The 14,737-nt window shown below is 33.2% G+C and overlaps 2 protein-coding genes across 2 annotated transcripts; both read right to left on the reverse strand.

The window, feature by feature from the left end:
• Positions 1-169: 169 nt before the first annotated feature.
• LOC115971400 (probable protein disulfide-isomerase A6) lies at positions 170-6,882 on the reverse strand. The gene is made up of 11 exons (XM_031091303.1): positions 6,616-6,882; positions 5,696-5,780; positions 5,387-5,484; positions 5,212-5,267; positions 4,561-4,678; positions 4,362-4,389; positions 4,181-4,272; positions 3,919-4,075; positions 3,717-3,841; positions 1,164-1,263; positions 170-693 (listed from the first exon to the last, which is right to left on the reverse strand). Exons 1-11 carry the CDS (start codon positions 6,771-6,773, stop codon positions 628-630), a joined length of 1,083 nt encoding a protein of 360 aa, XP_030947163.1. The 5' UTR covers positions 6,774-6,882; the 3' UTR covers positions 170-627.
• A 3,201-nt stretch (positions 6,883-10,083) lies between these two features.
• LOC115970018 lies at positions 10,084-13,855 on the reverse strand. Its single transcript, XM_031089672.1, has 6 exons — positions 13,741-13,855; positions 13,615-13,651; positions 12,434-12,611; positions 11,962-12,285; positions 11,611-11,870; positions 10,084-10,580 (listed from the first exon to the last, which is right to left on the reverse strand). Exons 1-6 carry the CDS (start codon positions 13,790-13,792, stop codon positions 10,298-10,300), a joined length of 1,134 nt encoding a protein of 377 aa, XP_030945532.1. The 5' UTR covers positions 13,793-13,855; the 3' UTR covers positions 10,084-10,297.
• Positions 13,856-14,737: the final 882 nt, after the last annotated feature.

Here is a 14,737-nt window from a genome sequence, read left to right on the forward strand (position 1 = left end):
TCCTGTATTGGACTCATATATGGAGTGTACCTTCACCTGAGATTAAGGTATAATGCACCCAGGTATAATACACTGGGCGTATTGAATAATCTCAGCTGTGTATGTGATATCCAGTGTTGCCGACCAGAATGTGAAGATACTGACAGAAGAACCAAACAATATAAACAGATAAACAAAACAGACAAAAATATTCTTATTATGATTTGTAATCAAATCATAAATGCATTCGACAATTATGACATGCAAAGTTCTCATTCTTTTACCTTTTTTTTGGGTTCTTGAGGAGTGAAGTGAAAGTTCAAGGCATATCATAGAAAGAAATATTAGCTGGTAACAAACTCTAACTTCAACTCCAATCTAAAGTTCTATTATCATGAATACAAAACACGATAGTAAAGGAATGCCGTTTCTTTTAGTAAATCACCCCCAGTTAGCTAAAGTGGATCTAAAAGCAGTTCTTGGCTACAGCATGTGTACTTGATTACCATCAACGCCTACAATTGTAACCATCAAGATGCCCAGATCAGATCAAATTTAAGTTAATATCATGCTGCGGGTGGTGGTGGGAAAACCGCTTAGAGAACTTCAACCCAATGCCAGATGAGGGCAAGACTAGGCTACTGGAGATCAAGCAAATGATGATAGAACATTCTTCTTCAGGGTGAACTCGTCTGCCTTGGCTGGGCTGATTGACTACATCAAACAGGGAAAATACGACGAATCATTTAGCTAATTTTTTTAGTATCTTCAACATGATGCTAAACGGTAATAACTAAAAACTAATAGTTATGAACTTATGATTCCTAAGGGCACAAAGCCACAAAATTGCCATATGGAAGTAGCTTTTTTTTTTTTTTTTGAGAGATCAGTAAGGATGGTATTAATTTATAGTTGGTCATCCTTCATATTTAAATATCTTGAAAGCTTCTTCTAAAAAAAATTGAAAGCCACAATACATTATTCTCACAATACAATGTACAATCTACTCAATTTTATAAAAGAAAAAAAAAAGGACTTTTCTTTCTTTTGGTGATTGTAGAAATATCTAAAGAAAAATTATTACAATGGTCTATACTCTATATAATGTTAGACACCAATTCCAAGAATTGGTCATTTTTAAGCTATCCAAAATTTGTAGATACTATTTCAAGCACAAAACATACCTTGTCAAGTATGCGATGGATCCGCTCGATTTCATTCTTAGCATAATCAGCACCTTTCTCCAAACAACTTTTAGCAGCTTTCGAGTAAATCTTTCCATACCTAAGAAGGGGTTTTAAGAGTTAAATCTAGGTTCACAGTTTTATAAGATAAATAGTAGGTGTACAAAAGTTGTGATGGTGTTTTAAGTATTAGAGCAAACTATGTTTTGATTTTAGAAGAATTTTATCGTATGCTTTTTTTTTTTTGGGTTATGTACCATACTACATAATTTTTTTTTTTTTTTTTTTTGGATAAGGCCATACCTACATAATCTTAATTTTTTTTTTTTTTTTTTGAGAAAGAAAATCTTAATGTTAAAGATAATCTTTTTTTAGGGTCTGTTTAGGATCCGCTTATTTTGTTGAAACTGAAAACTTTTTGTTAAAAGTACTGTAAATAAAGGTAAAAGTTAACTGAAATAGTATAGTGGGACCCATAAATAGTATTAAAAAGTGTAGTGGAGCCCATGAATAGTAACAAAAATAAGTTGAATAGTAAAATAAGCTGGCAACTTTCATCAATGCCAAACGCACACTTAGAGTCTGTTTGGGATCCGCTTATTTTGCTAAGACAGGAAATTTTTTGCTGAAAATATTGTAAATAAAGGTAAAAGTTAGCTGAAATAATATAGCCACCCATAAATAGTACCAAAAAGTGTAGTGGAACTCATGAATAATAGCAAAAATAAGTTGAATAATAAAATAAGCTAGTTTTTTAAACTGAAGCCAAACGCACACTTAATATAAATTTTATAATAATAGATGAATTGTTAAGATTAGTTACCTATGATACTATAGAATGACCCATGAATTTAATGTACTTAAGCGTTCAAATGATAAAAGCACACCATACACAGTGTAACACTTATGTTGAGCAACATAGCATAAATACGACATGTAAGACCAAACTTTTATTGACAAAAACAAAAAATTTTAATAGATAATCAAAGTAAAATCAAATCAATAAAAGTAGGTCTTTTTAACTTCTTAAAACTCTTGCAAAAAAGTTTCACTTTCAACCATTATGTGTTAAAAGTGTAAAACCATTTGGTGTTGAGCCACTTGGTGCAACCATAATGTGTAAGATGCAACATTTATTATCTAGTACTATGTCCGTGCGCACAGTTTAATCAAGAATCAGATACTGAAATATAAACTAAAGTAAATATTGTAATAATCTAATTAAAAATGAATAATAAAATAGATAGTAGAATAAAACAATCCAAATTACTTTAATTTATATGATGAATGCATATCGTGCAGAACCAAGTTATTATGAAAAATGCAAAGATTATACTACATTATATAATAATTTAATATAAGTAATAAAATTGAATGAAAGAAAATAATACATGTGACTGATCTTGACTGGTTTGTTAAGGATTCAAAACCGACCCCAAATTTTTTGGGATTAAGGATTGGTTGTTGTTATTGATGTTGTAATGGAAGTCATTTTAAAGTTCTTAAAACTTCTGATAACCGAGTTTCAACCAGAGAAGTATTTTAATTTTTCTTGGCAATAGCTTGATCGGTAGGCCTTGGAATGTGCTCCCTCAAGGTCCTGGGATTGAGTTTAGGGATTAATCCAATGCACGGCCAGGCAGAGGTTTACTCAAACAATGGTGGGTCCAAAGGGCCCTACCTTAAAGAGGTTTCCCGTCATCAAAAAATATTATTGAGTCACATGACAAAATTATGTTGTATAACTTGTAACACTTACATTGAGCCACATAGTGCAAGCTTGACATGTAAGACCCAACTTTTATTATTAAAACATATAATACGATAACGAAAATTTATATTTCTAAGAACACTTGGTAGTAGAATTTTAATCAAAGTAGTATTTTTTTAACTTTTAGAAACTTTAACAATAGAGTTAATTTAAAGCATCAATGTTAATTATTTTAATGTGTTTTTAATGTTTCATATGACATTAAGAGGAAAAGATCTCACTTGACAAAATTACACAGTGCAGAACACAACTTTTATTATAAAGTTTAATAGTTTGATATGATATGATTTGGATGTGAACCTATTTAATATGTGAATGTTTTGATGACAATGACTAATTGAATGATTATTAAAATTTCACAACTCTTGTACAGTGTACTAGAAGTCTTACAATTTCACATGGAAGGACTTTTTTGCATTTACGTGAATTTCTGTTAACTTTTAGTTATAATGGCTAATATAGTGTGCAAATTTAATGATTTAAAAATTTTCCTAATTCTAATTGAAAGCTTTTAAAATTTATTTTTTGATTTGAAACAACCCAAACTATAGGGGAACTATTAATAAAGGATAGGCACTTGACATAACCACGGTTTATAGGACCTAATTTTATCATATAGTCTATGATATTTACAAAGAGGATACCCGCCAATAATACTTTTTGCTTTCCTTTCTTTTCTTTTCTTTTCTTTTTTTTTGAGAGAGGGGGGGGGGGGGTGTTGTTGTTTAAAACCTAGTAACATATAAAAGCCAGAAAGCCACAAACTGACACCCATGGAGTACCTTGCACTGGAACCTGTGAGCTTCTCAGCTTCCTCTTGTATCCGAGCAAAGACAGCTTTCTTCTCTTCATTACTAGCAGCTATAAACTCCTTCACCAAGGCATCTAAACTCTCAACTATACCAGCCTGTAGAAACCATCAAGTATATCAAGTAAGCAATAATAAAATTGCCATCTCTGTCAGCTTTTATCTCAGTTACTAACCTTTGAAGTAAGCTGTCCCTTTGCATCACGGCTGGTGCCACTCTTTTCATTGATGAAAGCCACGAAGTCTTCTAAATCTCTGCCACCCTCATATTCTTCACCAGCTTTGTTGCCCTTTGGGAAGAATTTCAACGTTGGAAACCCACTTACACCATACCTTCATACAAAGCACTGACCTTTAATATTGATTGTTGGAAATCCTTAATGTTGATGAATTCATCACCAGTAGATAAATAAGCTTATAACTTGAGTTTGCACTTACTTTTCCCCTAGATCCTTGTATTTGTCAGCATCTACATTAGCAATCACCACATCTTCCTCAAGTTTAAATGCAGTGGCTACCTTTTCATAGGTCTGAAGAAGCAAAAGAAAAACCCAAATCATTACAAAGTATATAAGTTATGGCTCCATCCACAAGCATAAAAGAAAAGAGGCAGACATACAGGAGCAAGGTTCTTGCAATGACCACACCTGGCAAAATCACAATCCATTAGAAACTATCCATTAACAGAGAACAAATTAAGAAGAAAAATAAATTAATTTCAAGATTCACTGCCCATGGAGAAAGCAAAATCAATAGTATCTATAAAAATTAGACATTAAGAGAGAGAGAGAGAGAGAGAGAGAGATAAGAATGCTTACCACGGTGCATAGAACTCAACCAAAACATCTTTGGTTTCATCCAAAACAACCTCACCAAAATTATCAGATGTGAGCACCACTACATTGGATGGAATTGCAGCTATCTTCACGTTAGTCCCTGCAAACAATTGATCTGATTAGAAAACATAAGAATTTTATAGTGACATTAGTTCCTGAAACTGTGACAGGGAAATTCTTAAAACTACAAAGAATGTCTAGCAATTAATGTTCTATTCTATGAGATATGCTACGTCAAGACAGAATGATCTGTTGTGACACATTCTTGAAGACGTGATAGGGAAAAGAATAATAGTATAAAAATTATGTGTAGCAACCAAGTTCTACTATACGTGTTAGGGTAACACCTGAGGACTTGTTTAAAGACAATGAAGGCAAAGCATCCTACAGAGATTACAATTCAAAGCACATTACATTTGTTTGATTTGATAACATAGAACTAAAATACATTGAGTGGGCTTCATACAACAGAGCCATTAAAGTGAAATAAAGAAACTAAAAATAAATAAAACAATATTCCTCTATGAAAACATGTCATGTAATATATTGTGTCTAACCCAAAATTCCAACAAGATGATTTTTTTTTTTTTTTTGGTTCACATGTTGAAACAGGTAACTTAGAAGACACAATACCTCCTTCAGTATTCACAAACTCAGCAAGGGCTTCTGTAGTACGTGGTCCTTCATACCTGTATAGGCATATAACATTCAATCAAAATTCATTAAAAATAAGTGCATTAGACATGAGAAAGATGATTGACAGATGCCAAAATTTCAGGACTATGTTGATTAGTTGAGTTATCCTCACTTTTTGGGTTCCAAAGATCCTTTAGGAAACCATTTAAGTGTAGGATACCCAGAAACGTCGTATTTGCTGCACAAGCTCTTTTGGTCATCACAGTCCACCTACTCAACATTTACAAATGATATATCAATAAGCATTCAGCAAATTCTTAACAAAGCCAAAACAAGGAAGTAAAACTTTCAAAAGTCAGTAACATGGCATAAACTTTCAAGCATTCACTGCGGACATAAAAATTTGTCATCCGATGCATATTACTCATAATATATGAAAATCAAGTTATAAATGTCATTTACAGCGTTGTAAAGAGCTGACCTTTGCGATCAAAACAGACTTGGCCTTTTTAAAGGTTGCGCCAAGCTTCTCATACTCTGGCGCAAGCTTTTTACAATGTCCACACCTATCACAGGAAAACATATTATCAAAGTAAGTTTCACTTTCCAGAAACTTAGTATGCGGGAAATCTGGTTTCCAACTAAACCCATTACCAAAAACAGCCACGTGACTCAATTTAATTGAGGAATTTAAGGTATAGGAAGCACGAAGAGGGACACGTGTACAACAACGTGACGCAAGCCATTTCTGAAAAATTATAACATAAAACGACCAGTACGATACCAGTATGACACAGATACAACACCCTAAATGAAGTGTCGGTTCTTCCTAGTTTAAGGCGTTGTCCTTAGTTTTTCATACTCATCCTCAGATCCGATCTTTATTAAAAAAATTACTTTAATTATTCCATAAAAAAAAACTGAAGTTTGAAATAGCTAAAAACATACAAATCTACACATACAACCCTTTCTTTGTAATATTCATTTTCGTAATTTATTTTTCCCCATCTTCTCAACATAAGTTTACATTTTAGTAATGATTCGAATATATAATATAAAAATCTTTTTTTATTTATTTATAAATAAATTCTATCGATGAAATTCATGGACTGATTATGTAGATTTGAAATGATTAATTCATTTCAATCAAAGTTCAATCTATCGGTATTGTTAAAATTCTTCAAATGAAGCAATTTAAAGATTTGATCTCCAATTCTTATTATGCTCCTAATCAGTACCAAAAATAACAGAGCTTATAAGTTATATAAAATTTTCTTTGAGATCTTAGAGAACAATAAAGCAAGGATTTACAAGTAAAAAAAAAAAAAAACACAATAAATTTGGAGCTGAGCTTAGATTAAATAAAGAACACAAAAATGGTTAATTGTAAATTAAAATTACCAAGGAGCGTAGAATTCGACGAGAGCTGCTCTGTCTTGACCGACCTCTTTCTCGAAGTTTTCTTCGGTGAGCACAACGACGTCGTCTGCTACTGCTATGGATGATAGTGATAAAGCTAAAAAGGCCAAGCCTACACAGATCTGAACAAGCTTTCCCATTTTTGCTCCTTTTCCCTCTCTCTCTCTCTCTGTTTTCGCTTTTCTTTTAGCTCAATGTCAAAACCAACTAGAAATGGAGAAAATAGTACCCAAATATATAGGATTTTCCCCTTACGTATATGCTTATGTTATTACTTATTAACTTATTATTATTATTATTATTTGCTGAAGTATATGCTTATGTTATTTTTTATTTTTTGGTCAAATACGGTTAACATGTGATTTGGACTAACAATAGCTAAGTTTAATATTTTTTTAAAACCGACTAACTTAGTCACTACTTTCTCCAAAAAAAAAAAAAAAAGACTAATTTAGTCACTAATTAATAAAATTAAAAAAAAAAAAAAAAGAATAACGATTTAGGGTATAAGTTGAGTTTAGGATCAAGTTAGTCAATTAGCCCAAATCTCATAATTTTTTTTTTTTAGAAGAAAGATGAAAGACTTTATCTAAAAAAAAAAAAAAAAAAAAACTCAGCTATATAAGCATGAAGTATATAATAAAATTGTGATAAGAGTATTTTTTATCCACATAGCACAATTGGGGACATTAAGAAAATGTTTAGCTGGACAAGTTTATTACCTTCTCATTACAATAATTGATTAAAAAGGATTTAGAGAAAATTTTAGCATCTTGAATTAGATATTAAATATATTTTACCTTCTTATTTTTTTTGGCTGAAGTATATGCCTGCTTATGTTATATTGTTATATTCTTTATTTAGAGCAGGTGAATTTTTACGGGCTGCTAAACCCAGGTGGGCGACCTCATGTGGTTATTACTAATTTATTATGGGCTGATAAACCCAGGTGGCTCTTCTTCATTTTTATATTAGTGATGTGGCATGGTGCGGTTGGCGAATGAGTGCGGGGTTACGTGTTTTAGATGACGTGTCAAGTTGTGAGAGGATGAGCTTGCTTGTACGTTGGAGAGGACTTTTGGGATACAAGAGACACGACAGACTAAAAAACAAAATTGAATCTTACGAGACTTGTCCGAATGAGTATTTGTTCCAAGGCCCAATTGGGGCACAGTATAGCAATATTGGGCTTGGAATTAATTGAGCATGGGCCTAAAAGTATAAAACAATGTAAAGCCCAAAATATTTACATCTTTAATGTTCAATTTAATAATAATTAGATATTGATTCTCAAAAATAACAATGATAATTGTCAAAGTGGACAGAATGGATTGAATATGACCAAAATGGATGGAATAGAACTAAAGTGGACATAATAAGACCAAATAGGACCAAAGTGGGCCAAATATGACCGAAGTGGACAGAATGGACCGAATAAGACCAAAGTTGACCGAATAGATCCAAAGTTGATCGAATAAGACCAAATTGGGCCAAATAGGACCAAAGTTGATATAATGGACCGAATAAGACCAATGTCAACCAAATAGGACCAACGTGAACCGAATATGATCAAGATGGATACAATGGACCAATTGGGACCAAAGTGGACCGAATAGGACCAAAATACACAACAAAAATATAAGAGAAACACCATTTTTAGTGGTAAAATTTGGTTTAAAAATCAAATGAATAAAATAATGATGTTGTGAAGCCTTCAAAGTTCAGAGTAAGGTAGCAAATATAGATATAGAATATATATGATATTAAGTTTACTCTCCTAAAAATTGTATATGATTTTTAGGAGAGTAAGTCAACTACACATCTTTTATTGTGAAAGAATTTGTGTTACATACAAACATGCTTTGGAAGCAAGTTAAAGACTTGCAAGCCACTCTAAGAAAAAAATTTCCTAATGGGAGTCTAAATGCAAGCTACATATCGGGTATTAAAAAAAATGGTTGACATTTGATTAATTTTTGTCAAATAAATAAGGAATTAAAAAAAATTATGAGTCAAAATAAATAAAGAATTATAAAATTAAAATTATGTAAAAAATTATGAGACTACCAAAGCTTGTGTGACATAATATGAAAGAGTCCAAAAAAAGTTAAAACATCTTTGGTTATTATATATGTGGGGGGACAAATTGATCCGCAGCCCAAAAAATTTGGACAATGGCCCAACAAGCTCACAACAATAGATTTGTTAGAAAGCGGGTTAATATTGAATGTTTATCAAGTCAAATGTGAATCACAACGGGTTAGTTTAGTGTAGGAATGATTGATAAGAACAAATTGAAAAGAAAAAACACTCATCGGTCAAATTCGAGGATGGTAGGTTCTTGTATATATCTCCCAGAATTCTACAAATGTTCAAGTTCTTGGTTATACAATGCCTTTCTTTCTTTCTTTTTTCCTCCCCCACTTGTAATGGAAACCTTTCCCTTTTATACTCCTTCACCTTCCCCCATCTCAGCCTTCTCCTTGTTGATCAAGCAACTAATCTTTTTGATACTTGTTCCATCAAAACCTTCTTAAAGTCCTTATGTGTAGTTGTAAGGTTAGAAGTCACTGTTCAGGTATCATCTCTACATTAATGTGGCCAATTAGTTAGGTGCAGAGCATTCAATGTGGTGATAGCAACTTTCTTCACAAATATTTTTCAAGCTTTCTTCACAGATATTTTTCAACTCTTTGTTGACTCACCCCTTTAAAGCTTATCCTCCCAAGCATGGTTGCTTGCTATCCAGTACTCGCTAGGTTGCCGGACATTAGACTTCCATTTTGTTTGTCTGAGGAAGTTTGGCTCCTCGGACAACATCACCTACTTGCTGTTATAAGCCCTCGTCCTTGGCCCAGTAACCCACTTGCCCTTATTAATACTTGATTGTCCTCGGGCTCTTTGGCATCCTCGGGCATGGCCCACGGCCCAACACCCCTATCTGAATCTCTTATCCCCACAATATATATTATATACAGATATAGATTAGGCATTGATTCTAAAAAGTATATATAATAACAATTAGATATCCATCTGTCAAAATGGAAAAAGAATCTCTTGTATCTGCATCTTTCTATTTTTTTTGGGTGTAGTTCTCATAATAGTGTCACCCACCCTATGAAAGAATGCATTAGATAATTATTGGTTAAAATGTACATGAGCTAATATAATAGGTAAATATAACAACCCTAAAATCATTACTGATACAAAACAATGGTCCTATCGAATTCAAACAGAAGAATGATAGTTTTTTCTTGATTTGTTGCTTAATTTGCAGCCACCTTAATCGTGCTTGATAGCTTCAACATTAATATGGAGGATTAAATGGTGGGTTCATTTTATTTTTTTTATTTCTTGCATTTAACAGTTTATGTAGTGTCCCACCATTTGAAAATTTAAATTGCCTGAGATTATATATACATTTGGATTTATAATATTTATCACAACAATGAAATGTATACATTTGAAATAAAAATCATAGTATGATTTGAAGCAATATGAGTTCGGCAGGGAGTACAAATACAAGTACGAGTGTCCATGATTGTCAAAATCAGACATCAAAGACTTACAGCCAAAATTAGCATTCAACTCTTCATAATAATCTTCTAAATTTTCATTAAAGCCTTTTGTAAAGCAGAAAATACCTAATGTTAAAATGTATAACTCAATCAATATTGGGAACTTCTCTCTCTGCAGCAAGGGGAGCTTCAAGGTGCAATATGACATGATGCAGATTCTGCAAGTCATCTGCATGAACCTTCATAGTTTTGTTTGATAAGTGAACCTTCATAATTGACATTTCCTTTTTCAAGTCAGCTAAATGATTGCTGATTTGCATCCCCAAATCGCACTGATTATCATTGTTATTGGACATCACTTCAGTCGCAGAGTCTCTAAGATTTAAACAAGCTGTCCAGTTGCAGTCATCCATTATTGTATGGTTCAATCTGACAACCAAAGACATGCTCAAGTGAGGGGAAAATAATGATGGCAGTCGTTTATTCCTATGTAACACAAGAAGAAAATAAACTCGGGTTATGAGTTTGATCTAATAGGAACATTAGGTAGTTTTGAAATATGAATATTCCCATTGTGCAGGCACATACAATGGGAAAAAGGTAAAATTCCTGCACTGGTAGGTTGCACTTTTGTTCCTGCCTCCTTCCCCTCAATACCCAAAAGTACTCATGGATCATCAGAGGAAACATTTGACGGACCCAAAACCCAAGTAAACATGGAAATTTCATCAGTGTTTATGCCTTTTTCTTCTTATCTCTCTGAATTAAAAGATTTATAGTTTATATCAATAATAAAACAGCAACAAAAAACTTTCACAGCCAATCATCTTGTACACACTCCTTATTTATTTATTTTTTTTAAATATGACCTAGACTCAAATAATATTAGCAAAACAAATCATCTCCCAAAAGATGAAGATAGATACAAAATTAATCAGAGTTCTCTATTGTTTCCAGAATCTTTTAACAGCACCCAAACTAGCTACCCTGCAATTTCAATGAACCGATTCCCATCCATACATTTTAAAATGTTCAGGGCCCTAGTGTTTCTCTTCCTCTGTATATCATTTATATATGAGTAGCCTGAGCTATCTATGCAACCATCTTGCCAAAGCTCTTACACATCAGAACATTCCTTGCACCATTGAACTCTGCATTCCAGTTCCCTACATGTCTAGAGAAGCAGCACATAATAGTTACCTGTTCCCATATGCCCTTTGAGCTGCTCATGTCTTTAGTTAAAACATTTCTTTCCAAATAATTTTGCCCTTCTGACCACTTTTTAGATAATGCATAATATACCAGAAGAAGTTATATGCTTACCAATAAACTTAATTTTAGAACAGTACATAATGAATACCCATCCTCCCAGTAAGGGGGGCAGGGCGACAAAAAAGGAACATGTATTCATGAATAAAACCAAGCCATTAGAAAACATATAAGTGGTAGTATTTCTTACTTTTCAAGTATGCTCTGTAAGTCTGAGTTGTTTTTCACACCAAACAAGGCATCCACCACACCCTTTTTTGTCCTTACAAGCCCTTCCAAAGGACCATATGACATGCATATAGAATGTATTGTTGAATCAGCGGTCTCTGAGCTGATGTTGCTAATGCTAAAGGTGACATTGTCTTCAACAAGCAGAGGATGAATAGGTAGAATGTAGCTATTAATTGCAATTACACCAGCAGATATTGCTCTCTCGCAAGATTCCACACTCTTGAAGCATGAGATTCACATACTTATTAGACAACCGCATCAGAAAAAAGAGGGAGAGGAGGGATGGACAAACAAAAAAAAAAAAAAGTACCTCAAATTGGATGTAGCAGCAACCACGTTTTTTTGGTTTACTTCTCATGGAAGCCTTAGAGATCTTCCCAAAAGTTGAAAGTGCCTCTTTCAACTGGGAAAGGCTGACTGAGGAAGGTATTTTCTCAACAGAAATAGAGCTTGAACTATTGAAGTTAGAAGCATTTACATTGTTAGGATTACTAGAAACATTGTCAAGGTTGTCTAGCTTGAGACGAAGAGCTAGAGAAGAGTTTACAAGTTTTGTAGAGTTATCCTTCAGGCTGGGGCTGGCTTCTGAACGCAAAGACTTGCCAGATGAAGATCTTTTTGCGTGCTCATTTTTCTGCATAAATTGGAGATTTAAGCTCCGGTAACAACTCACTTTGCATTTTTCAATGAGTATTCACGAAGACTTAAGCAGAGAGAACTATCAATATGAAAATAATGAATTCAAAGATACACAGAATCCAATCAGTGCATTACTTGCATACCCTAAAAGGTTCTGGCTTTTCTGTCTTCAATTTCTTAAGTGTACCTAGACTTCGTACCACTGGTGAGCCTAATTCTGCAAAGTCATCATCCTCACCCGAGGAACTATAGAAGGACCGCCTAAGGCTCTGAATGCCTTCTAATTGGAAATTGGCCAGTCTTTGTATGCAACATACAGCCCTATTAGAGAATAAGTTCATAAAATTAATCATCTTTTCAACATACAGCCCTATCTTTTAACAGCAATGAAAGAAAAATGTATTTTTTCATAACTTGAATGACCAGCTTAGCAGATAGAATAGAATTTACACTTGGACAAATGTGGTAAGAGAATAACTAAAGTTTTTTTTTTATTTAGTTACAATGGGGGAGGGGGGATTTGAACCTTAGATGTCTCCGTTGGAAACACCAAGAGATGCCATTTGAGCTACAAGGCTCTTGGCAAGAATTAAAGCTTTTACTTGTGTATATCAAAAGTAAAAAGCGTCACCATGGCCTACTTTAATATGACCATCCAACAAAAAAAGGTCAATCAAATTTTTTTTTTTTTTTGCAGATATTTTTTATTGAATGACTTTGGGTCTAAAGAATATCCGCGAATCTCAATCCCATTTCACAGTTTCTCCAAATATGAATTCATCTAATTACTCGTAACTTCATTCCAAATTTCACACAATGCACCCACATCACTTCTCAATTAAGTTCTTCTTCTTCTTTTCCTTATGTGGCAGGGTTCAAAAATTAATTAAAAAAAAAGTATCAAATTAATCAAAAAATAAGGACATTGATATGACAACAATGTCTCTCAATGGGCAATCAGTTTCAAGTCTCAACTAGTATTTGGATTTGGACAAGCACCCAACTAACTCCACCTAAAGATTGAAATCAAACTATTTGAAATTGCACAAAGAACTTGATAAAATCCATCCAATTGGTTTTTAAAAAAACAAAATTTATATTATCTAGATTCAGAAAAAGTCAGAGACAAATTAATAAGCTAAAAACCATGTATTATCGTACAAAGTCCTTCATTTCTATCCTATACCACCTCTTATGTACATAAAAATACACATAACTAAAGCCCGAAATTGTAATATCTAGTTAAATCAGGACTATATATATAAAAAAAAACTGATTTAAGAAAATGGAAACAAATAAAGTCGTAGAAATGAGCTCGAAGAACCTGAGCTTTGAAGAGACTGAAACGACGCCGTGTTCGCCTGCGCGTATTTTAATGCCAAACCTTCAGAATCTAACAGTGAAAAACGTGAAAATAAAAGGGAGAGTTAGGGTTAGGGTTAGGGTATACCAGTGAATAATAGTGAAGATAGACAAGCTCCGAGCCTCGGCTTCAGCATCATCGTCGTCGAAACCAGTAGAGTCAGTAACGGCTAGTCGTTTTCTGATATCTCAAATAAATAGCAAAGGCAATTGTTTATTACACATGAAAGTCGGTTAATTCAATATACGCTGGAACGACCTGCCGTTTAGTAGGTACCAACTAGGCAAGTACAGTCGTTCATTGCATATGAAAGTTCGTACTTTTTTTCCTCTCTTTTTTGGAGAGGTTTTTATTTTGAAAAAATAATTTATTTTTAAAAAAATTTAATCTTAAAATCAAAATTTAACCAAATAGGCAGTTTCTAGGAATGGGATAAGTGCAATTTCTAAGAGGGTGTTTGGTAATGTTATTTAAACAACAGTTTTCAGTGTTTAAACAATATTACACGTATTTCTATATACTTGTTCACACATATATTTTCACAAAACAACAACAATGTTACTAGAAACCCCTTACCAAACAGATCTTAAGATTTGGATGAAGGTGAGACAATCATAGAAGACCATATCCTTTTTGGAGTTTAATGTTGTGATGTTACAAGAAGAGTTGGGAGAATCAATAATTATTTCACGCATATCAGATACATATATCTTCCTTATCATAGTTTAATTATAAGCCACAGTTGTGTCAAACAAACACGTTATTAAGGATAATGTATATATCCAATACATGAGATAGAGTCTTTGGATGAAAGAGCTAATACGTATTAGTGAGGAGAGGTGGATACCCTTCCCTTTGATATTGATGTGAGATACCTAATACACATGATATGAGTGAGAAAATGCATACATTCGATACATGAGATATTGTTTGGGTAAAAAGTATTGATTAAGAAGCTATAACTCTATTAGTGATGAAAAGCGGATATCCATGCCTTTGATATTGATATTTCTCATTGGTATTAGATGCCCGGGCTATCCTCAATTTGAAAATTCTTAGCCTTTAAAGGGTTATGACCTTTTAT

Source organism: Quercus lobata, chromosome 12, assembly GCF_001633185.2.
Source record: "Quercus lobata isolate SW786 chromosome 12, ValleyOak3.0 Primary Assembly, whole genome shotgun sequence".
Taxonomy (NCBI): domain Eukaryota; kingdom Viridiplantae; phylum Streptophyta; class Magnoliopsida; order Fagales; family Fagaceae; genus Quercus; species Quercus lobata.

Bases quoted from the DNA above. Each gene is read 5' to 3' on its own strand.
- LOC115971400 (XM_031091303.1), bottom strand. From the start codon at position 6,773: ATGGGAAAGCTTGTTCAGATCTGTGTAGGCTTGGCCTTTTTAGCTTTA. The intron at 4,390-4,560 runs GTAAGCATTCTT...TGATTTTGCCAG, and splicing joins GTTGAGTTCTATGCACCGTG to GTGTGGTCATTGCAAGAACC. The intron at 1,264-3,716 runs GTACTCCATGGG...ACCCCTTCTTAG, and splicing joins CTCACAGGTTCCAGTGCAAG to GTATGGAAAGATTTACTCGA.
- LOC115970018 (XM_031089672.1), bottom strand. From the start codon at position 13,792: ATGATGCTGAAGCCGAGGCTCGGAGCTTGTCTATCTTCACTATTATTC. The intron at 13,652-13,740 runs GTATACCCTAAC...AAATACGCGCAG, and splicing joins ATCTTCACTATTATTCACTG to GCGAACACGGCGTCGTTTCA. The intron at 11,871-11,961 runs GTACTTTTTTTT...TCATGCTTCAAG, and splicing joins GCTGCTACATCCAATTTGAG to AGTGTGGAATCTTGCGAGAG.